The sequence below is a fragment of the Hippoglossus stenolepis genome, chromosome 15, assembly GCF_022539355.2.
Source record: "Hippoglossus stenolepis isolate QCI-W04-F060 chromosome 15, HSTE1.2, whole genome shotgun sequence".
In the NCBI taxonomy this organism is placed as follows: domain Eukaryota; kingdom Metazoa; phylum Chordata; class Actinopteri; order Pleuronectiformes; family Pleuronectidae; genus Hippoglossus; species Hippoglossus stenolepis.
In genome coordinates, this window is record NC_061497.1 from 11,347,034 (window position 1) to 11,372,292 (window position 25,259).

Here is a 25,259-nt window from a genome sequence, read left to right on the forward strand (position 1 = left end):
TATGCTACAAAGTGTTTATTCGAACCAATGCTGTAAATACACTTATCTTTCTACCTTCTTTTTACCCTGTTAAAAGGTTGTTTTTTGTAGTTTTTCCTTACTCCTGTTGAGGGTTAAGGGCAGAGGATGTCAAACCGTGTTAAAGCCCTATGAGACAAACTGTGATTTGTGAATATGGGCTATACAAATACAATTTGATTGATTTGACAACATCATCATAATAACTCACAATCTCATCATTATGAATAACGGTCTCAAATTTTGACTTTTGAAACTCATTATTTTGATTTAGCATTCATCCTTTTTTCTTTCACTGGCAGAAATGGGCTGAGGATCCCCATTCAATCACAAACTCATTCTATCTGTTGATTGATTTGTATAAAAATCAAAACCTACAAGGAAGCTTAATGACTCCTTGTCTCCTCCAGATGATGCAAACCACATGTGTGAGAAAGCTTTTCCCAGAAAGGCTATGGTGTAACCATGTATGCAAATGTTAAGGCTATTCGAGGCTTATATGATAGGATGGCCCTCTGCAATGAAACTGTCTCTTTTTATATGAACAAATGGAAACCATACACCTCTGTGTTGCAGGTGAGTGGGATATACTTGAGTGTTTTTCACTCCATGTCACCCCTCTGGACCCATGGTAACCCCACAGCCACAGGCCAGCTGCGTTAGAGGTTTCAGTGGAACAAGTAAAGATTTCACACTCCCACTCCTGCTGTAAGCTGATAGGAGTGAAAAAAAAGGCGGTGGGGCTGCAAACTGGTCTCATGGCGGACAGGGTACGGGGGACACATTTAATTCAACATAAGCTCACCTCAGCAAGCGTGGAAGTACAAATTACAACTAGAACCGCGGTCCAGCAGATATGGTCCGAGAGGAGAGAGGAGACATTCTTCCTCAGTGAATTGAAGCAAACTTCCTCTGAATGCAAGTCACAAAATATATTATGAGAAGTTCAGTTCCAAGGTCAAAGCCATTAGTGTTCGTTCAGGGGAGATTTGCTTTGAAGTCTTTAAAACCATTAAGACACAACAAACAATGAAAACAGTTTTGCATGTGATGTGCCTGCAACCCCCTTAAGCATGCGGGGCTAATTGACTTTTTAATGGAACCCATAGGCCTGATTGTAGCCTCCACACCTTGTGGTGTCCGTCAACTTGTCTGCAGCAGCCCAGCTGTTCTCCCACAGGAAACAGTCGACATCATCCCCCCTGTGGACCAATCCAGCCTTTCCATGCGCCAATCACATTGCGCCTTTAACCGGGAGCAGATGCGCCGCGCAGCCTCTCCGTGCGCACCGATCCAAACTCCGCCGGACAACTGTGGAGCTGCGCAACTGCGACACAACCGCGCACTCGGGAGGCTGAGCTCGGTCCGACAGGAGCTCGAGAGCAGAGAAACTTTTCTTGGATAAACGTGTTTTTTCTCGGGATCCGCAGAGATTCAACAACAACCGGGACCCCGACAAGTAAATGGGACAACGACCATCGCGACAACTTGCATCGCTCCAGCTGCGCGCGCGGTTCAGTTTGGCCAACTTTGTGCTGTAGCCCCCCCATCCGAGCAGCCTCAGTCCGAGCGGCAGCAGCAGCAGCAGCAGCAGCACAGGAGGCGGCTGGATGTGGCAGGAGACGGGTCACTGAGCTGCAGCGAGCCCGTGTGCGAGTTTCCCCACTGCCCAACTCTCCAATGTCACCGGGCAGGATGCTGATCATTGGACTTCTGCTCAACGTCTTCTCTCATGGTGAGCGACACCTTTTCTCTAACGCACTGTTTAGATGCAGAATGCAAAACCCATCGCTGAGGTTAGTCTGTTAGTGTGTGTGTGGTTCAGATTATGTTATATTATACAGAATGTGATGTTGAAGAAGAATCCATTCATGTCTGCAAGAGGTTCTCATGCATGTCCTTTACCTGGATTGTAACAAAGCCCCAAACCCACATGCACATGAGGATTTGACTTTATATTTTTGGAAATAACTTAATTATAAGAGGACAATTGCCTAATTTTTATAATTAAGAAATAACAGAAAATGTTTGGGTTTTTTAGGCATAAAACAGAATTTTATTTTACATTTAGTGATATTCTCAGTTTCACATTTTGTTCCTACTCTATTCCAGGTTTGAGGGAAACTTTTGAGATCACCCTCAAAATACCAGTAAAGACGTCCATATAAAAACCAGTCTGCCCTTCATTATCTTAGAAGCAGCATTAGATTTTACATGTGGGTGACATCATGGGTTCAGGTCCGTGATTTCTGCCTTGGATGCGTTCCAGGGAGAGCTGTTCATCTCCCAAATATTGATTAGACTGTCCCTGCAGATCGTGGAAATATCACACAGGAATATAGTTCAACCAAAGCGGTGCTGTGCTTTATGTGAAAGCATGTTGGCTTTACTGCCTCTGTAAATCATGGAGATTTTACATAAAATGTGCATTAAGGAATTGATGGGAGGAGGAATTTAATATGAAAGCAAACATTTATAACTTCATGGCACCAGCATGACTGACTGGTTTGTAGCGTCGGTGAGGATTGGCCCTCGCCCTTGATCACACAGAAAGACAGTGAAATACCTGTGTGTGTGTTTTGCCATTAAAGTGCATGATTACATGATTGGTACTCCTGCATGAGTTATTGTAATTAAAGTCAATAATAGTGACTGGGGCTTGATTAGAAATGTCCCAGCGGAGCATGTAAAGCTTGTCGATATGTGGTTATTGATATTAAATTATGTCGTTCTGATCACAAGCGTTTATCAATGCCGGAGCCGGAGCAGAGAATCTTTTTCACATTTATGGATTTGACTGCATGTGTTGTCTACAGGTCGTGTATCCCTGTCCACTGTGAACACGTATGGGGGGGAAAAGCACCTCCTGTGCTCCTTACTGCAGAAATACACATAAATACTGTGAGTTGTTTTACTGCAGCCGGAAGAATTTAGATAATACCAGAATATACTGCTCATAAGATAAGAATAGTATCAAAAAGTGACGCATTGGTTTCGTGTGAATGTCAAAGCTTCAGGTCCCCGGTATATCACCAGATCCACCTGTCAGACTCTCAGGTGAAGTCACACGGAGAGAAGCACTTTCAGGTGCCATTTAACTGAGATCTGAGTCATTACAGGTGCAAATGAGAGGAGTCTGTCATCAGGTGGAATTCTGCCATTATACCTGATTGCAGAAGAAATGATTGGACTTCAATTTAGTTTTATTGACACCATTAGAGAAAAAGTGAAATCTGTGCGTCACCTTTCATCTCATACAAAGCTGCTCTTTATCTGCACTGCACTTTAACAATCTAATCATAGGCTCGGTCTAATGGACATTCCCTGTCTAAGTCTATAGGTATTGTATAAATAGCCCCTCTGAACTGTCACTTCATGCTATGTTATTTTTACCTTGTTATATATCTGGCCCTGTACAACTCTGTGACCCAAACAATGGAGGTGGGGACTTCAGCCAGTATCTGTCACCACTGACGCCCCAAAGCTCAGAGCTAAAATTCACCAGAGTCGTCAGTAATGTTTCAGGATCACTCCTCTGTCCCACGTCCAACCTAGAAACCGAGTCCTAGAAACTGTTGTTTCCTCTGGCACGAGTCACTGATTTGATCCAATATTCAGTTATTCTCTGCCAGTTTTGCTTATTGTTTACATGGGCTGTCTGCTTCTTTCGCCCTGTTAATTGCAATGAATAGAAACACGTCACGAATATAATGCGGGTGATCACTTTGAACGTGTCAGCGTATCTCTCGAGATAAATCAATGGCAGGCTTGGCTATCGTTGAAGGACATTAAACGTGACTTTGCCCCTTCGCTGCGAGGCCTTTGTGGATTACTGCTGAAGTCCCAGTGCAGACTGACTGGTGACTGAGCGTTGCTATTTCTGGGAGCTCGTTTAATGGACGCGAATGAGCCGTAACACAGTGGTCGTAAATTAATTGGCGCTGATTTTCAGGCTTTGCGAAGTCGCACAGATGTTCAATGGACTAATGCCCACATGCTCGAGTTGCTTCTATTCAGAGTTTGATGATCTGATGACAGTTGTTCTTTGTGCACATATGTAGGTTCCTCCAAACTCTTGCCTTCTCTATCTTTGCCACTGTGCCACAGACTCTTCTTCTTTCTCTCCTTCTGCTGAGGCATTGTCTCTCCTCTGTGCCTGTAATTTAGCTTTGTTTAGGGCGACAGCACACAAAGATTAAATTGGCAACAGGCCTATTGGACATCGCTTAGATAAAAAACACAATAATATACGCTTTCTGCAAATGCAATTATTTCTCTTATTTGAGGTTTGACTTTAAAGAAATCATTTTAATTAAAACCCGCACACAGAGGGGTAACTTTAACGTTGAAATGTGAATGACAACTGCTTTTCTGTTGCTTGAGTGACAACAGAACTCATTATCAAGCTCACTGCATTAAAGCCTGAAAGTTTCTCAAATGTTATATATTTCGTTTTATCATTTATGTGTCAGTCACGTGTGCTCCGAATCTCCATTGTCACTTTTACATGCTCGATGGCACATAAAAGAAAAACCCACAGCCTGATAAAAGCCTGTCCATAGAATAATTCTGTACAAGGATTTCTGTGGCAAATCGTAATCTGGGGGCTGCAGCAGGAGGAAGGATCATCCTGAAATATTGACACAGCTCCAGACGCCCTGACTGGCTGATGCCGCACCTGATGCAAGTATGCATTTCACCTGGAGCACCGTGGAGGGAAGCTGCCTGCACGACGTGGCTGCGTGATCCAGTGCAGCCGCTCGTTAAACTTGACCTTATACCTCCCACTCAATGCTATGGTTAACTGTACATTTCACAACATGAAATGATGATTCTTTTACACACTGTGTTGTCACCTGTGGGGGCTTTGACCCTTAACACATCCTGTCAGAACACATATGTTGGACAGGAGCAATCAAGTAATTGTACTTGAATTTCGTTTGCTTGTTGATTTGTTTGTTTATAAGCAAAATGACACAAAAACTATTAAATATGTTTCCATAAAACTTGGTGGAAGGACATGGGATGCCTCAGGGAAGAAATTTTCTTCGACGTTCTTTCACGTCGTGAAATAGAACATTTTTCAACATTTTCACTGTTTTCCCAAAGAATAATTCATGGATCTTGATGACATATTTAAGAACCTGATATCTGTGAGTGTGTGAAGTTTGGTGCCGTTTGATTAAATTCATGGGGACTGTTGGGCCTTGGTGGAGATGAGCCCTCTACTGAGGCAACACTACAGTACGTTTTTGAAAACTACTCTGAACACTTAAGCGTTTTTTGGCTCTGTATCATTTCTAATCCCTGTCCATAGCAACATGCCTGAAAACGCATATCAAGTGACCACGATGGTACATGGGCATGCACGTACCACTGTACACAGGAGGCAGATGTCATGTAAGCAGAGTTTAACTGCACAACAGCTGTTAGCAAAGACAACAGGGTCAGCATCACTTGTAACTAGTTATCCATTGTTGTGTTCTAAGCTTGTGGCCGAGGCTAATGCTGACATTGTTTCCAAACATCTCGGTTTCTGCTCGTCCAGACTGTAACGCTGCCCTGGAGTTTTCAAACTAAAAACATGGCCGGGCAGTGTTTCTAAACTTTTCTGTTTTAGTGGCTCTAAACTCCAGAGTAGTGTGGACGCCAGGCTTATCCATAGCAGAGTTGAAACGTAGTTGTGTGGATGTAGCCTGGGTGCCATTAAGTTATTAAATTTAATACTCTGTTACCATCCCAACTGTATGTATATTAATGAGAATGGTGGCACCTTCTTTTGCTTATTCCTCATTGAGTCGCCTCTGTGGGGTGAAAGTCTGATTAGAGGCAGAACAACTGTTCTGTACTTTTCTAAGCTGCAGTCACACAGAGATCCAGGCTTGTTAGTTCATACAAATTGAGGAGCAAACAAAAGGTGCAATTTGCCCTTGTATGTAGCACTTTCGGGCAATTTTGGTTTTAGCTTTGTTAGATAAAAAAAAAACATTTTAGCAGCACCTCAGCCTGTGTTGTATGATTAAATCAAATTGGAGCCTTCTGTGGAGACAGGGTCTTGTCAGGGGGTGGAAAAGTCCAGTTGTTTTGTGAGCTGGGCTTTGTACAGGAGATTTCTATTCTCCTGGTTATTGAGTGAGACTCTAGGTGTGTTCTTCACTCACACATGAAGTGTTATTGCTGTCATCAGTGCTGTCCTGATGTGATTGTCTGGAGGAACCCACGGGCGATGAGAAAGATGTGGAGGAGATGCGGTATGGAGAGATTTTAGAGGAGAATAATGAAATGCAGCAGGTGCGGCACCCTGAGGGGATTGAGAAGGAAGGGGGGGGGGGCAAAGATGAGAGCAGAAAAGGGTTAGAGGTTTTATATAATATACCAATGTTCAGTAATAATAACACATTATAATACCCAGAAACATGGGGGGAATTTTTTTATCTTCAATAATTGTAATTATGACATATGTAAAATGAGATAAATAAATATCCATCCATCCATTATCCATACAACTTATCCTTTTTGGGTCATAGTAGGGGCGCTGCATGGAGCCCATCCCTGCTGACATGGGGGAGGAAGTAAATATGACATTGTTTGACAGCTGAGGTATTCCGAGGAAGTTTTATTCAATAAGTAGCTGCAGTTTAGGGACTGTTGTCATAAAAAATGAAACCTGAAAAACCTTAAAAACTCAACAGCAGCCTTGAGAATAATATCAGTATTGAATTAAACAGTGTGGGAAATAAGTACACTTCTAGAAACAGCTTTTCCCTTTTCTTTTAAAATAAAGAGCAGCACGACCGCACTTGCCCAGAGGCAGGGCTGCATATGTTTAATGTTAATAGAAGTTTAAAGTCCAGTGAGTCGATTGGTGGAAAGTGCATCATGCAGAGCAGGAACGACAGAGTCAAAGAAAGCCCACACGAGGTTTAATCAGAGGTGATTGTGTCGTCCCTGCGGAAACACCTCTGTCCACTAAACAAGCACACAACAGGCCATGAAGCTTGTTTCAGTGCACAATGGAAACCTGGAGTGTTCATCACAAAACTGAAACACTTTTCCAAACTCTCCGTCAAAGACCCCTAATAATCAGTTGTGGCACAAGATGGTTCAGAGTTTTGTTAATCCAGCTCTACTCTGCACAATAAAGGCATTTTAATTTTTGGAATGCGATGGGGTCAGCCACTTGGAGATTTTTTTCTGTATTGTGTATTTTTAGGCTTGGACCCAATCTACTGGTTGCTATTGTTTACAAAGACCTCCCTTCCATTAGCCATCTGTCCAACTTTTTAAATAAATATGTATATTGAATGAAGTAGCTTAAATCAAAATTAAAATAAGTGTTTTGGCAGGAAAGTCTTTATCACGTTTGATTTACTAACATGTGCTCTATTGTCTCGCAGCTCTATTTTTTTTAACTCCAGAGTTTTCCTAGTTTGGTCTCTTAAGGCCAATTAGTGTGTTTACTTGCACAGTAACCTTGGATTAACTGCACAGTATTTTGATTATGTTTGTGTATTTAGTTAATGAGGAAGCACATTTAAATAACACATTGCATCTACACCAACCAGGGTGAAATTAAGATTGAAAATGTGCTGGTTATCATAGGTCATCCATCCATTTAGGGTTGGGGGGGGGGTTAAGCCAGTCCCAGCTGACATTGGGCGAGAGGTGGGGTAACCATGGACAGGTCGCTGACAAACATTCACACCTACGCACAATTTAGTCTCCAGTTAACCAGTCTGCTTTGGATGGTGGGAGGGAGGAAAACCACGCAAACAGATGGAGAACATGCAAACATTATTGTGAGTCTGGACATTATTGTGAGTCCGGACTTTTGAGTCATCAAACTTACAAGTTTATTGTCATTCCAGTCATGACATTTTTTTTTCATTAGAGCTGCAACATGATTATTATTTTCATCACCATTTAAGCTGCGGCCTATTTTCTTGATTAATTGATGAATTGTTTGGGCTATAAAATGTAAGATAATAGTATACGGCAAGCATGTCAATTTCCTAAAGTTGATTTAGCATCAGACAGTGACCTGAATACTTTAAGTGTTTATTTGGCTAAAATGAATGACTGAAAATCATTTTTATAAATAATTGTTTGATGTTGATTACTTCCACCAACAAGGATGTTTTCTCCTCTCTCCATTTATTTATTTGTTGGTTGGACTGTTTGCTTGTTTGTACGCAAGATTACACAAAAACTATTGGACGGATTATTACGAAACTTGATGTGTTATGGGTCAGAGAAGAACCTATTACATTTTGATGGGAGTCCAGGAGTATTTTATTTCAGTTTCTTCAACATTACTGGATATGGCTTTTATTTTACATTTTCATTGATTTCTCAGCGAATAATTCATGGATTATACATTCATATTTTGCTATATTTCTATATATTTTTTATATTCCTTACACTTAAGTATTGCATGTTAATTATTACTTGCTTATGTCTTTTTGACTCTTGCTGCTGTAATACTGCACATTTCCCCATTGTGGGACTAATAAAGGACCATCTTATCTTATCTTATCTTATCTTTTCTTATCTTATGCGCTCTACCTTTCTCGCTAATTGTCTGTAATTTCGTTTGACCTGTGCTTGAACAATGAAGTGCACTCTGTAAAAAAACTCAATCATGTTCCGATTAAGAGCATATCAGGCCTTTATGTGGAACATCAGCGTGCATATAGACACACTCATTTATGCACAGTCCCATCAGGAAGCCCACCAGGAGAATGAGTGTAACTAGTAACAGTTAGTGTCAGCCTCACTCGCCGACTTGCTGCCCGCTTCCTCCTGAATCCTGTGACTTCCTTCCAAGAAGTCCCCTTTTTTTGTCACGATCCCCCAACAGAACAGAGTCACCCTCTCCCGCCACGGTTTCTCCTCTTCTCCACTCAAATTACTCCCAAACAATGTGGATGCCCTGCTGCACATCCCACTCGCGAGAGAGGACGGAAGAGAAATTTGCCGAACCACTTTTGCTCCCCGTGAATCTCAGTGTGCGGTTTGTCGTTTGTGGCTTTAACCTTCATCAGCTTTGCCTCGCAAAATTCTATTAATCACCCCAGTGAGAAATCAATAGAGAGTGTATTATTGCTCATATATCACGGTAATTCATCTCCCATTCGCACTTCTCTTCCATTTTTTTTTTTTTTTGCTTTAAACACACACTCCTCAGACCAACCACTCAGTGAACCCGGACTTTAATTTGGTGCATCTCACAAAAACATAATGTGAACACGGTGCTTCTTTATCAGCATGATATTAAATAATGTTCAAGTTATGATAAATTAATATGACCTGTCTGCTGGACAAGATTTAACAGAGCCGCTCTGTACTTTGTATCGATTTTTGTTATCTCCCTCGCTCTCTCCCTCGCTCTCTCTCTCTCTCTCTGTGTTTGTCTGTGTGCAAACTAAAATTGCTGATAGTCTCTCTTTATCAAAGGTGGGCCAGGGGGAGCAAACACTGAGAAGGAATAATGTTTAAACTATTCACTGCCCAAACAAGAGATTCCATATGGTCTGTTTAAACTGCAGCTAAGCATGGTGGGATATATTACTTGGATGTAATTGTCAAGGTGGGATGATACACAGATAGACAGTTAATCATCACCTTTACATACCTCTGGGAGCTGTGACTGTGAATATGACTCATTGCTCTGTGTTTTTCTCCCCCCCCCCCCACCTCTTGCCTATACGGAGTCACTGCGGTAGCCTCGGCAGGTTTGCTGCAGCGGTGATGAAGCGTAGCCTCTGTTTATGATATGTCTCGTGCCGAAGTGAGACATGGACCTCATGCGGAGCCGGAGATTGCAAAACATGCAGCAGCAGAATTGGATTGCAGCTGCGCTTTGTGCCGCCAGTCAGCAGGAGCTTAATCGAAGTGTGCGACCGATCAAACACAATACTCTTTGTGTGTGTGTGTGTGTGTGTGTGTGTGTGTGTGTGTGTGTGTGTGTGTGTGTGTGTGTGTGAATTGGTGTGATGCACGGTGTATGCTAATGCACTGATGCCCAAGTCCGTGTGAAGATAAAGCAGGGACATATATTTGATAACTGGCAAGTTCAAACACTTTTCTGTGAGACAGGATATGTCATAAAAAGTGTGTTCATATCGTCTCCTTTGGAAAACATGTGGGTGTAAACTTTAATTGCAGGGGACAATTACATGTCCCATTTGAGAAAATTAATTTCCTGAAATGTTCCGTCAGAATGCATTCTTCCACCATTTTGTTTCTTTCACTTCCAGACATTCTAGACAGAACTCTGAATCAAACCACTCTTAATGCTTAATGACACCACAGATTTCATACGGAAAAATAGATTAGTTCAGGAGGAAATGTAGCTGCTGATCTGCAAACTCGTCCTTACTCAACGACCCTTATATAAGGCAATGGGATGAAGCCCGTGTTTCAAATACATATATACGGCTGATGTTATTTTAAAGTATCCTCAAGCAGCATATTTTCTAGGTACGACTTGCTGATGCATCATTTAAAAAAATGTCTGCCTCAGACTATTTGTTCGAGACAACTTGAGGGGGAAAACATCCTCATAATGGACTTTTCAGTCACTGTCTGAAAACAAAATTGGAAGCGAAAGTATCAGGTTTTTTTTTTGTTTGGGGGAAAAAGACAAACTGTGCTGAATAAATTGGTTTTGTCTTTATCCTTACATGTGGAGATAGTGTCTGACGCTGGTGGAACGCGTGGACCCTGCTGCAGCTGTTCACGTGTCCTTTTACAATAACAACAGCAGAGCTTTTGTGCGAGACATCCATGAGTACGTCTCTGTAGATACTTAATGTGTCCCATCGGAAATGTTCAAACGCAATATTTTTACATTTCACATCTGTTATAATGTTCTCGTCTCAATTTGTTTGTCTGTTAGTTTGCAGGATAACGCAAAAACGACCTTATAGAGAACCATGAAACTAGTTAAGATCAGGGCGCGGATCCAGGATTTAAATTGTCTTACTTTAAAATTGCAGGATTGTTCAACATTTTCCTTGGTTTCTCGTTGAATAATTCATGGATATTGATTAAAACAATCAGACAAATTTAGGGGACTGATATTTATGAGTGTTGGTGCAATTTGGTTGCAGATCCAAACAAAATCAGGATCGAATGAATTTAGATGTGGTGTTATTAGGGGACTGTTGAGCCTTGGTGGAGGTAGGAACTTTACTGATTGACATTCTAGTTCTGCATATTTTACATTGCAACCAATGTCATATCATGGTTTTTAGATTTGTGACTGCATATTTACTACTATATTTATTTCAGTGGCAAGAAGATAATCCCTCAGTGAACATCGTATCCTTGATGTTGTAGCCGGTGTTACAGGGGAAATTCTGCCGTGTTGGGGATTCAGGTTCTTTGAGGAGGATCCAAGACTAAACATCTAACTTCCATTTTCACCTCATCCCCATTTAGCCTTCCTTTATTTCCTGCCTTACTTTATGAAAGCACCGTTGCTGCTGACTCTCCGGCGTTTCTAGGAAGCACTCGCACAGACCAAACAAAGGAGATTTGACAGGAAGGTGCCACAGATCCATAAAATGTGTTTGACTTCAGGAGAGCCTGTGTGGATCGCACTGATAGGAGAGCATTGTGGTGTGAGATATGAGGGATGAGGCTAACGTGTAGATCACAGCCCCCTTTGACACATTGACAGAAATGTGACACCCGGGTGAACATGTTAATTTTGCAAGAGCGCTTCAGTTTCAGTGCATTAGTGACGTTGAACATGACGCACTGGGGGGGAAAAAACAGCAAACTCTTCTACTGGCAATGAGTAAAAAGCTTATACCCTCTAATTGGGGTGTAAAAGAGGTATATGTTGTGGTTTCGCTCAGTGAAGTGACTTGTAGCTGCTACACAAAGCTGGGATTGACATGTAGCCTCATAGACATCAGTACAAACTTGAGGACATTACGTGAGCTGAAAAAAAATATAGTGCACTCATAGAAACTGTACACCTGTGGACATAACAGCATTAGGAGAGAAGTCAACTAGGAGTCCCAGAGAAGATGATGGGATCATTATGATATAATTACAATCCATAACACAACCCTATAGTGTTGTTAAGTCATCTGAGAGGCTCCTGTGTTTCTGTGAGGAGCATTAAGTTTGCGCCCACGTTGCTGCTCTTATTACACTTGTGTGTTTTCAATTTAATCCTCCTCGTTGGATATTATGGAAGCCTGTAGTGCAGTGGAGCGTCTGCAAATCACATTGTAATTACACCCTGTTTAGAGTAAGGACTAACACTGGGTGATACACGTGCGTAATACAGCAACACACCTGTTGGCAGTGTTTACAGGCGGCAGCCCTGTCCACTGACCATATCAACCTCTCCTTCAGGTAGCGTTCCAGTATCTGCATCCTTAGATTGTCTGGTGGCGGAGCAGGGCTGCATTCAAGAGCACTCCTGCATGGTTCTCTACCGGCTGCTGGAGTACTGTGCGGCTGAGGAGGCGGTGTCGCCGCTTGGCCCCAATGCCCGCCTGGAGTGCCTGGAGGCCCAGAACTCTGTGCAGCAGCACCGCCCCCTGCAAGTTTGCAAGTGTCAGCGCGGCTCTCGCAGGGAGGAGCACTGCCTCAAGGTCTACTGGACCGTGAGATTTGCAGGTGGGTTTAAACACTTGCATGTGTGTGTGGTATTTTTTTTTTTCTTCAGGTCCAGTGTGTAAGATTTTGGTAAAAGAGCTGTATCAGCAGAAATTGAATATAAAATAATCCTAGTGATGTTTTCACTAGTGTGTTTCATCTAACTTGAACGAATTGTTGTTTTCTTAACCCTAGAATGGGCCCTTAATATTTAAATACTTTATACGGCTCCTCTCTACAGAGGCCGCCATGTTTTTTACAGCAGCCTAGACTGGACAAACTAAACCTTTTGAGTTTTTATGACAACTGAAGGCTTCCACAGGTTATCTTTCATGTTTAAAAGGGGAGGGTGAGGTGAGGGGTGTTCAGCTGTGAATTGCAACCTCGCCACTAGATGTCACTAAATTCTACACACTGAACCTTTAATTCTCAGCTGCATAGTGCATGTGATAATACTCTTCACTGTGAATGTTTTTGGCAGCATACGATGAGTATGAGGTGTCTCCATATGAAGAACTGGAGTTGAATCTGGTGAGAAACATTGAGATGTCGCGCATGGCCTCCATCATGGCAGGTAGAGTTCCCCTCTTACTTTGTGTGGCGAACAAATAAGATATATTTCAGGACATTTTTTGCTACTGAGTCCCCTTTCTGAATTCCCCTAGCTTCCACCCTTTCTGTGGATGGCCAGAACCAGTGTCTGAAGGCAGCTCAGGACTGTGGCCTGTATGAAAAGTGTGGCTCCCTGCGGTCAGAATACGTCGTGGCCTGCACCAAGAGAGCTGCGGCCTCTGAGAACAACTGCAACCGCCAGAAATGCCACAAAGCCCTGCGGCGCTTCTTGGAGCGCGTACCGGAGGAGTACAGCCTCGCTCTGCTCTTCTGTCCCTGCTCTGACACTCTGTGCGGGGAGCGCCGGAGGAAAACTATCGTCCCGTCGTGTTCCTATGAGGAGAATGTGAAAGGGGAGGAAAGAGCGGGCAAGCCTAACTGCCTCAGCCTGCAGAACTATTGCTCCAGAGACGAGCTGTGTAGGTAAGTACATCAAGTACCTCAAGTACAATACCGGACATTAGAAATGCAGATTAAAATATGTGTACTACAAATACCGCAAAGGATGACTCAGCGTGTCCCCATTCAAAGCAGCCTAAAGAACAGTAATAAAGGCTCAACGCAGCAGTGTTATGAGCATTTACAGCCACAGCTTATGATTATTTTTCAGCCGTGATGAACCTGCTGATTATTTTCCGAATCCAAAGATATTCACTTTACTGAAAAAGGACAATGGAAAGAAGTAAATCCTTATATTCAAGAAGCGGAAACTATCAAATAATACATATGATAATAATGGTCTTGTCTATGTGTAAATGTTACAGAGATTATTAATGACAAGAGACAAAAAAAGCTAAGTATGTCAGGAAAAATCCTCCTTCTGCTTTATTAGCAACAGATTTGAAACAAGAGAGCGAGGAACACTAACTGCCGTTGACACGAGCTTCTTCTGTTCCACACGTATGGTGAACACGTGTTCTGCCGAGTGTGGGAACAGCACAGAAACACTCGTCACCTTCTTACAGTCGCTGCTGCGTCTTCACTTTCAGCTCAACATGTGCGGTGCCATATTTTCTTCAGGTTGTTGACGGAAATGTCTGATTGATTCAAATGTGTTTTTCATATTAATTTACACTGGAGATTCCATGTTTTTTCGATTTTCCGATTTCGTCCCCACTGCTTTTTCAAATCCTAATTTGTTAAACCTGCTCAGAAAAGTTCATCACACACAATAACATAATCATGTCTGTGCTCCAGTTCAAGTTAATTTTGTTAGCAGCCCAGTTTAAGGATGGTGGTCTGTGTGGGTGTGTAGTAAATGCTTAGTATTTATATAGCGATTTTCAAAGTCAAAGTCAACTTTATTGTCAATTCTGCCCTATGTGCAGGACATAGACAGGATTGAAATGCCAAGTAGACAGGACATATAAGTACGCATAATAAGTACTCTAAACACAGTACACAGTACGACATAGTATGCGGTCATATATTTTATAGACGATCCAGAGCGATCCAGACTGCTGAGGCTATACACCAGCTACGAGCCGGATTAAATGATTGTAAAGAACCCAGTGTGACTTCACTGTGGTTAACAAGCGGCGGCAAAACATCACAGACCTGGCTAACATCATTAAAGTTGTTTCTTCGGTTGTTTCTATTTAGTCACATTTTTGGGAAGTGATGTTAGATGTTGTTATCATTGGGCTGACTTACATGTGCTAGTACTTTCTACAGTAGATGGTGAGTGTTACAACTTATATTTTATACTGAGTATTTTCATATATCGTTTTTTGTCTCTAGATCATTAAAAGAGAGCCGAACGTCACGTTCTTGTCACACATCTACAATTAAAATATATAGATTTGAATCCTCTTAGAATTACTCTATGACTATTGTAGTGTAATGTAATACTACTATTAGACTTGACTTTTAAGTGTTTGACCCCCATGGAGCAGAAAGTTTTTGATTAGTTGGATGATGTTGGCGGACTGGAAAATAAACTGGAGTCTTGCTGATGTTTTGATAAAATAACACATGGTTTTAATGCGAGTGCACATCAACCATCCTTTTTCTCTGTCTTACATTTTGCACTCTTGCTCTGTGGAGTGTGTTGTTTTGTTTTAGCTCGACCCCAAATCCCAAAATGAAATTGTCAAAACACTCTAAAATGCACTGTTGCTCTGTGCTGACATATGAAAAAACTGTTTTCTCCTCTGTGTGCGTGTGTGTGTGTGTGCGTGTGTGCGTGCGTGCCTGCGTGTGCGTGTGCGTGTGTTGCAGATCACGGTTTGCTGATTTCCAACACAACTGCCAGCCCTCCACTCTGTCTGCCTCTGGCTGTATGCGAGAGAGCAGAGCCATGTGCTTGAAGGCCTACGCTGGACTCATAGGTGAGATGGAGGAAGCAAACATAAAGAGAAAGAAGAGACTGAAAGAGGGAATAGTTCAGGGAAAAAAACAGAGTGAGAGCTACACAAAGGACTCATTACTGGAAAATAACCATTGGAGTCTAACTGATATTTGGCTTATATCATTTTCATTTTGTTGGGTTCATAAATGCTCGACTGGCAAAAGCTGCCGGTCTGGGAATCCAGTCAGCATCACTTTAAAAAACTTGATTTAAAAATTGCATTTCCAGCAGACCATGATGTAATCGAATTATGATCCAGGTGATATGATTTCCTTTTGTTTCAGATACTGTATAAAAAGTAATTTTGTGCAATTATCAGTATAGAAAGCTGGAAAATTGGTGACAGTAGATCCCCAGGGAGACTAATATTGTTAGCAGACTGCTTCTTATACCTTCCACCAGGGTGTGGGCTGAAAATGAAAATCCTCTTCCTGAGGGGAAATATTGCCTTGAAAGGTTTTTAGAGTTGCACCTGTAACAGGGCTTTTGTCTTCTTTCTTTAACCAGGAACCATCATGACTCCCAACTACGTGAGCAACAGCAGCACGGAAGTGTCCCAGTGGTGCACGTGTGACGGCAGTGGGAACGAATGGCAGGGCTGTCAGCGCATCCTGCATATGTTCAGCAACAACATATGTCTGCGTGAGTGAAACTTCATGAGGTTACCACTGTCCCTGCTGAGTCACAGTGATGAGAGCTAACCGTTCCAGCTCAAAGGGAGTTGAAGCTCTGAGAGTTTCCTGCAGGAAATACGAGCAGCTTGTAGTGTGGATGATGTAAATGTGTACAAGGAGTGTTTCAAGGGAAAATCCTAAACCTCCTGGATGTTTCAACCACAGCAAACAGAATGGTCACAGATGTGAAGCTTTTTCACCCTATTGCTCTTTGGTGTGCCGTGAAATTATTCCAAATATACAATTTGATGAAGTGATGACGTTGTTAACCCACAGATGTCCTCTGACAAACCTGGGGCACGTTCAACCTCCAAATGTTATGGGCCATTTTGCTACGTTTTCTGAGTTAAACGACATGTTGACCGTGTGCAACGGCCTTTGAGGTACGTTGTCTTTCGTTGTGTCAGAGGCGTTACCCAATCAGCAGCGATGTGTATCTAAACCCTGCCGTATAAGAAAGGCAGTGCACATGATGGATTGTAATGTTTAATACAAATGTGGCAGCTTGTGCTTGGTGTTGACATCAGTTACTGATGATGTAACATCAAGCATATTTGAATATTTTATATAACACATATTTAAGCTGATGTCATCTACCTCCGAGATTTCTTTCAGACTGTGGCCAAGGATGAAACACTCAGCTGCCATTGTGGCAATGCTTGTGTATCACACCATTTACATTTAAATGTTTTGCTATGTTTCTCACTGGATAATTGGATGAGTGCATTTGAGGAGTATCTTTGTATTGTAGTATTGTTTATACATTAACATGTTGATCAAGAGTCTTTAGTGGAGAAATGAACAAACTCAGTTTGATGTAAAAAATCTCACTGACTCTCACTCACAGGTGTTATTGTGTCGAGATAATGGCAGAGGAAATGTTACCTTTTATCTGTCATATCTGAGCACGGACTTAATTGATCTTGAGACGCTGCTCTATCTGAGCATTTTATAATGTGCATTAATGCAGAATTCAAATGAGGTGGGTAATAATTGATTATTGAGAGGGCGAACCATTGAACCATAATGTTTTCTTATAAATAAATTAATGGCAAGGGACATTCTCCCCGCTGCGTGGCTGTCTGCCAAATGTTAATGTGATTTCCAAGTTCTGTGGAGTCAACGAATCCTGTCACCAAATCTGATCAAGTGATCTCTTGTTGAATTGTTGCCAAACCCACAGAGGTGGATAATGCACTAATAGATACACCCTGAGAAGTATTGTTAAAAGTACTTGAATTAACAGCTGTTATGTAACAGTATTTAATGTGTAACCCTACAACAGTAAGAGGCCTGATCGGTTCTTTTAACTGGGAGACAAGTCCACATTGTGTGTGAACCAATCAGCGGATGACACGTTTGAAACTAACGCTCCCTGAAAATCTAGCACTACAAACATGAGCGTGATAAGAGCTACCTAAAATGACAGAAACCATATTTGAGAAAAATGTATTTTGGTCCATGTCCCACCCACTAACATGGAGAAGGCTTGGTTTATGACCTATACTGCTGCCAGCCACCAGGGGGCCATCAAGACATGGTGGCCTCACTTTTAGGGAGCTGTAGATGGACGACAAGACAGCATCTATGGTATATATAAAAAAATACAGAAAGTGGAATCAGGGCTGATGGAAATGGTATTTGTTTTGTATGTGTCAGAAAACAAAGTGTTGGACACATAAAAGTTTTGACCTTGTGCCAAATGCTTAGAAAAGTCACCGATAATATTTTGGTGATGCTCAAAAGATGAATAACGGTGTGATCCTATTGAAGATGACCCCCGCTGTTTCTGTTTCAGGCAACGCCATCAGCTCGATGGGAATCTCGGCGCCTCCCGCTGTGCAGAACACTCCTGTGCCAGCTTCTCAGCCCTCCCCGCGTGTCTACCAGGAGAGGGTCCACGTCAGCGTTAACACTCTCCCAGGATTCACCAGTGTAAGTGCTGCCTACACTTCCTGACTCTCTCCCCGTGTGCTGGTGTTGGTCACTTGCTACGCGTTGAATTAAAGAAGTGGTCGCTCCTGTAAATGATGGTTACACCTAAGAATCACAGGGACTATAGCAGTGACTCAGGCCGAGCAGCTCCCTGTATAACCTCCGATTATTCCCCCCCCCCCACCTCTCGCTGTGGCTCAGGATTAGCCGTAGGTGTTTCCAGCATTAGACTCAACCCTTACTGTTAATATTCATGTATGCACACCCATCTGCTCCATATACTCCATTTTTTTTTCACCATTTTAATCCCTCTCATTCCACATTTCCTCTTCCTCCTGTCCCATCCCACGATCCCTTACTGAATCCCTGCCGCTGCTGGGCCGCATAATGGAAACACAAATGTACAGTTCATTTAAGGATGGGGCATTTGGGTTTCCTATTATGTAGCACTTTTTAGACTATGTCAGCAATAATTAAAGAAACTTTCATGTGAAAGATTTTTTTATTTCATTTCAGGAAAAGTCTCGAAAATGTATATTTTTGAAACGTGTAGTGGAAATGAGGTGCAGTGCTACAACAGAAGCAGGAGGGGGGACGAACAAGTGCTCTCCTCTAGTTTTGATGCCAGTGATATGTCAAGGCCGATTTGAATAGACTTTAGAAAATGAAAACTCAGGCCTAGGTAAAGGCTGAGCCTCTTTCAAGCCTGTTCACCCTCAAACCATCCTTCCTTCCTGTGTTTGAGAGGAGCCTCAGTTATAATGGGAGGAATATGGGGAATGAGAGTTTACTGAAATAGGATGCGACCATCCTATTTCCCATATACAGTGAGTAAACACACCGGAGATAGAAGGGAACTTCAGTAAATGATTGTTTTGATTATCAACTTAAACCTTTACTATTTCCAATATATACACTAGTAGCTTTTGGGCACTTTCAGACCTTCGGACTTTTAAGTTTTGTCTGAACCAAAATAATATGTGTGATGGGGGCCTCAGACCACGGTCCGAACCAGTTGGCAAATTATAGTCAAACTAAAAGAGGAGGATCAAACCATCGGTTCGTTTGCAGTGTGAATTTTTTTTGTGTTGCAGAAATTTCAATTTCAGGAAGTTGAGACAGCATTACACAATCGAACAAGAATAAGAAGTAGTCTTTTCCTCCAATGATATAATGTTCGAACAACAAGGACGTTCATTTTACTGGGAGTAAAACCATAATGATATTACAGTGGAAACTAAATTTACAGTCATTTTCTCCATTCAAATGGAAAGACTACTATTTTCTCTGGACTCAAAAACGTTATAGAATACAACAGCAGAATTGGCAACAGGCCTACGTCAGACCACAGCTGTCTACAAACCAGTCCCTGTCCAGGAGATGTAGACACAGCCCACTTGGATTGAGGACGACATGATCCACTGTCAACATATATGTTAAATAGACTGTATTTATATAGCACTTTATAGGTTTAACGGCCTCTCAAAGGACTGTACAGAGTCACGCTCAGCCATTCAAACACACATTTATACAGTGCACATCATCTGTCACATTTTGACCATCGGGCTCAAGCTTTAGGGTTCAGCGTTTTGCTCAAGGGCATGTCAACATGGGAACTGGAGGAGCCAGGGATCCAAGCCCTTCTGTTCTGGTGAGGGGACGACCTGCTCTATCTCCTGAGCCACAGGAGAGCCACTGCATCAAGCTGAAAAACAGTATATTCACAGAGAAGAGTGTCGAGGGACTCACTCTGAATTCTAAGTTGAAAATGAGTTTAGCCAACATCTGGGCAGCACTGCAGCGACAGTCAGCTCATTGAGCATCATGTTTGTTAACAGTCAGTCGACCACCATTGGCCGTGTGAGCGGTCGATGAAGTTCTTTTATGAGTTTATATATTTACTTTTTATTATTCAAACGTCACACTGGATGCATTTCTCAAGGAATTGACCCGAGTTAATCAGAAGGGATCCTTAAATATGTTTTTCAAAACCTCAGTATTTGTCATAAGCGATAAAATGTCATGTTTTGAAGGAAGACGGTTAAAAGTCTTTGCTTCTCATGATATAATTTTTACATTTGAAAATGTGGTGTTACATATTTAGCCTCTTGACACCGGTCATGTTACATAGAGTCCATCAAGAGTTTAGACTTTCAGGTGATGTTGAGTTTCTATGTTTACCTATGCATACATACAGCATGTGCCTGCATCAATAAAAAAAACAACAGAGGGTATAAACATGTACTTTATTGCACATGCTCACTGTTTTCATGTGTGCCAGATAACATGTAACACAACAGCTGGGAGAATAGTATCAGTATCCATGCTGCCAGCTGTTTGCAGTTTACAGTGGAGGTCAGGGAGAGTATTGACCTGTTTATACACAGTACAGGCTCCCCCCCACAGCTTTGATATCTGCAGCTGCTAATTTAACTTCACACGGAGCGACCCTCTGCTGTGGAGGGAGCGGATCAGATGGAAAAGGCCAGTGTGTCCGGTGTCTCCTTGTGTCCTGATACACACTGGATATGTTTTGATACTGCGTCAGTATTTCTGTCAGCAGCAAACCTCACACACACCCTGTAGGTGACAGATTGATTTTAAGTCAGGTAACTTTGTGGATTTTGGATTTTTTGGCAGTGCATGGTTATTGTTTTTGTGTGTCAACATGATGGACCTAATTGAGATTCAGCCAGCGGTCAGACCTGGTGTTAACATCAGTGGTCAACACAGGTCTGAACGTATGCGTCCTGAGATCCGATCCCTCAAACCCCAATCAGAGGTGGTCTGGGACGCATGTGGCCACATCCGTTTTTGTAGTGAACACTGGTCACCACATAATGAGTGGTTCAAATCTTTTTTCATAGTAGATCTGTGAGCCGCTCACCGAAAACATTATTTGGTCTTTGCAAGCAGAAATGGCGTACTCGTTTTTTTGCACGTATTTAGCAGGGAACTGAGATCCAATCACATGTGGTGACAGAAGACACTCATTTCAATATCACTTGTGATCTGATCTCTTAGGACAGATGTTAATACCAGGTTTGAACCAAAGACTATTTTAAGTCTGAACTTCTCCTTAGGACTTAAGTTTACGTTTCGGTGGAGGAGACGCTGACATTTTTTTTTGTTTATCTTAGAATTTTTGGGCCTGGACTGTATCAGCATTTATGTCATGATTGGCTATTAGACGACTGAGCAATGACAAACTGTAACATTACAGTTCGTATTTGTTTTTGCAGGGTTTTTGTCCTTGGTTGTTTTTCGTCTAAAGCTGTAGAATATTTTTATATGTATGTCTGTATTTTGTCTTTCTGTTGACATCTTGTGATGTTGACTCCTTGATTGTAAGAATCCCTATTTCCCTGCTTTTGCAGATGGAGGAGAGCGAGGGAGAGGAGCAGGTTGAGGAAGAGAGCGAGGAGTTCAATGTCATCCCGCCTTATTCTGAGAAGGACTCTAACACTGAATCGAGAACCAGAGGGAGCCAGCGAGGGGAATCCAGTCGAGCAGCACCTGTGCTGCCATTACTGCTCCTGACCACACTCATCCTGGACTGGAATAGTTGGGGCTACTGAAGCCTCCATCTCATCCTCCGCTCATATTTTACACTCGCTACCACTTTCAAATCCATCACAGCACTCAGAATGAACCGTAGAGGAAATTGGTGAGGGAGAAATGGAAATGATCTCTCTTAACTTTTCTCATTCTTTCAGTTTCTCTTAAAAATAATTCTCATTCTGTTTCTCCTATCACTGCCTCCTCAAGTGTTGAAAGATACCATGTCGTCCTGCAGCATCTACTGTGTCCTTGCCCCAAAGCCCACGAAAAGGAAGGGAACAATGTGAGCAGATAGTTGAGTGCATGGGTGAATCGAGAAGTGCTGTCTGGGCAAAATACTCCATCTAGAGCCTGCTTCACACTCAAAGTGCATCCCCTCTTTTAACAAGAAGCACATTGCCCAAGGCCACATCCACTATACGTGCTCCCAAACCCATAACCAGTCTACTCCTCTGCAAGCGGACCTGAGCACGGCTTTTGATTTCTATTTCATGACTCATGTCCCATCCATTTCTCTGCTGCCCCTTCAGCTCTTTACCTCCTTCACACCGTGGTTGACCAAGATAATCCCCTTTACAACAAGCTAATAAGAAACTGCACCAAACTTACCGCTGCTTCGTAGAACAAAAACATTCAATAAAAGTTGAATGCATTGTCACATTATGCATATGAGAGATCCTATTCTGTCCCACCCTTTAGTTCTTTAACTTGGTGCACATAAAAGCTGAGTGCAACACTCACTACACTCGGCTTCTTTTGTTAACCCGCCACTTAGTATTATTCCTACAGGGGTAAATGACTGAGAATTCCAACCACGGGCAAAAGAACTGAGATCAAATTCTATTCTACTGTAGAAGTGATGAGCGGAGAAAAGCAACATAAGCAATTACAGCACAATTCAAATTGCTCAGCATGCAGGGGAAGTCTGGAGTAAGGCTCAGGGGAGGAGATAGCCAATTTACTGCTGTCATACCCGCTCACTTTTTTATCCTTAGGAGTTGTGTTTTTAGGGCTCCTTCCCCATCTAGTGCTTTGGATGTTGTGAGAGCGGGATGTGGAGATAGGGACGGACACAGGAGGCCGTAAAGCCTGCTGGCTGCTCTGATCATTGAGCAGCACATTGAGCCATTATCTCTGCCTGAAGTATCTTTCGCTGATGTTAATGATTTTCTCTCTTATGGCTCATTTTCTTGTGAAATTGCGCAGCTGCAGGGATGTAGGTAAAGACAAGTGTAGTAAAGTTTTTTTTTTTTTTTTTTAAAGGTGGATAAACTTTTCTAATTTGAAGATAAGTTTGCAAGAAATAGCCAGAACTGCGTAAGGAAACTTTTCCTCTATTCATTTTTATTCAAAGCTGTTGTTGTGTGTAGTATTTACAGTGATGGTGATGCAGTCCGCTTGCCTTGCCGTCTGCTAACAGTTATGACCATTTCCAAAAAACATATCACTCAATTAAAATCATTGGTTAACTGTAAAACACAAAAGAGCTCAGCAGAGCCGCAGTTTGAGTGGCAGTGTTTTGAAATTACAACAAACCTCAGCCAAGCCCCAACAGTCGCCTTAGATAAAACCACATTTATATAAAACCACATTTAAATTCATTAGGTTCTTAATTCAGATCTGCACCAAATTGCACACTTATAAATATCAGTCCCCTAAATAAATAGATTTCTCTGTTGATTTTTTTTATTTTTTTTTGAAAAACAAAAGGTTAAAGAAAAGTAAAATATATGAAAATTTGAAAACATATCCTCAATGGCAGAGGTTTACTTTTTTTGCCCCCACCACTGGACCGGACTTTTTTAGATGATGTTTAATTGACACAAATACTGACGTTTTGATGGGGACTGAAAAGGCACAGATGCACTGGGAGTCCACACTCAAGCTTGTTCTTTCTTGGACTAGAATGGATGCTGGTGGAGGTTACCAGACTTCCAGTGACTCTTACCCACTTCAGGGTGAAATGACACCATGCGGCTTTGTGGCCACTCTCGTGCTGAGAGTTTAGCTGCAGGAGGTTAAGAAGTGTATGACGAAAAGGCCACTTAACAAGGCTCTGAAGTGTGACTGCCAGCTTAGGTATAGAAAATACCCTGCAATGCTAGAGACAAATATTTGACTGGTACCCACATATATATGACGCATAGCCAGACGACAGAAGATAAATAAAGATGCTACAAAAACATCAGCTATCACTGTGGTGCAGCATCACTAATTGAATTAAATTCAAATTAGCAGCATTCAGGGGTAAGTCTCAATTACTACATCCATTACTTACATCTGGCCTTTGTTTATATCTGTAAACTATGTAAAGTAACATCAAACATGCCTTGTATAATTTTTTTGGATGGGTTAAGAAAGAAAAAAAGCATTTTCTCCATACACCACTGAAAATGAACGTGTGAATATCCCTAAACTTTTCTTTTTGTTTTTGTTTTTGGTTGTATCTTGAAAATCCAGTTGAGAGAAAATGTCCAGTAAAGTTTCCCACACTGACCTTGTTTTGAAGATGTATCCAACATGCCAAATAATGCTGAACACAACGTGTAATAACTGTGTAATTTTGTGACATAGCAGAAAGTGTGCCGGTTTGTTAAAAGAAGAATAAAATTCACACTGGAAATTTTCACGTCTTACAGAAAAAATTCTTTACTCCAAAATGACTGTTATGAATGAAGTTTGAATATTTGAACATTTGACTCTTCTAAACACACAGATTCTGGTGGGAATTTTTTGTAAAACAAATATCACCTGATCAGTCATTTTTTTTAATAAACGCTAAACATACAGCTTTTTACTTTAGATTTAATTTACTAATTAAAAACCACATGGCTCAGAAACTGTAAATAAATGATAAATCACTGCTTTTCGTTGGCTCGTAGCACCTTTGGATAAACTGAGCCAACTCTTGTGTTTGTATCTTACTTCTGACTGACGGAGGTGATTACAGGGTCTTGGGGCTTCTACATCTAAAATGACACCAGTGTGGCAGGAACATGCTGCAGTGGAATCATTTTAAGGAAAAAACAGAAACTGGCATCAGCCTGTGCTTTAATTATAAAAAGTACAACATGAGTTCTGTCGGGCTTTGTTTTTTTTGTCCAAATTCAGCCAACCGACTACAGAGATAAAATAATACTTTAGTAATCTGCTTAGTCAACTGAATACTTGCTGATACTTTACCTAGCAGAGCAGAAGTTGGACACTGAGAACATTTTAAAGCCCCTTGGATTTTGGACGTGTGCTGTTAGCTGTTCGGATGAGTTGAAGCGTGATGCTCAAGTGTCGGACATCTCGTCGCTTGCCGGCGCCATTACCTCTTCGAAGAGATGGTTTGTCACTGAAGTGCAATGAATCCTGGGATAGGTTGGGGATGTTGTGATGGAGAGTGAGCATGGACGATACCCTGATTGAAATTTGGACACTGTTCATAGAGCTCGAACAAGACTTCAAAATTGTAGCCATGCTTGCAGTGTGTCTCTCAGGCA

The 25,259-nt window shown here is 41.9% G+C and overlaps 1 protein-coding gene across 1 annotated transcript; it reads left to right on the forward strand.

Annotated features, from left to right (window-relative positions):
• Positions 1–906: 906 nt before the first annotated feature.
• LOC118122623 (GDNF family receptor alpha-4) lies at positions 907–24,397 on the forward strand. The gene is made up of 8 exons (XM_035179462.2): positions 907–1,753; positions 12,394–12,660; positions 13,121–13,213; positions 13,305–13,674; positions 15,472–15,581; positions 16,109–16,243; positions 18,074–18,210; positions 21,588–24,397. The coding sequence occupies exons 1-8, from the start codon at positions 1,699–1,701 to the stop codon at positions 21,786–21,788; spliced, it is 1,368 nt and encodes a 455-aa protein (XP_035035353.1). The 5' UTR covers positions 907–1,698; the 3' UTR covers positions 21,789–24,397.
• The last annotated feature ends 862 nt before the right edge of the window (positions 24,398–25,259 follow it).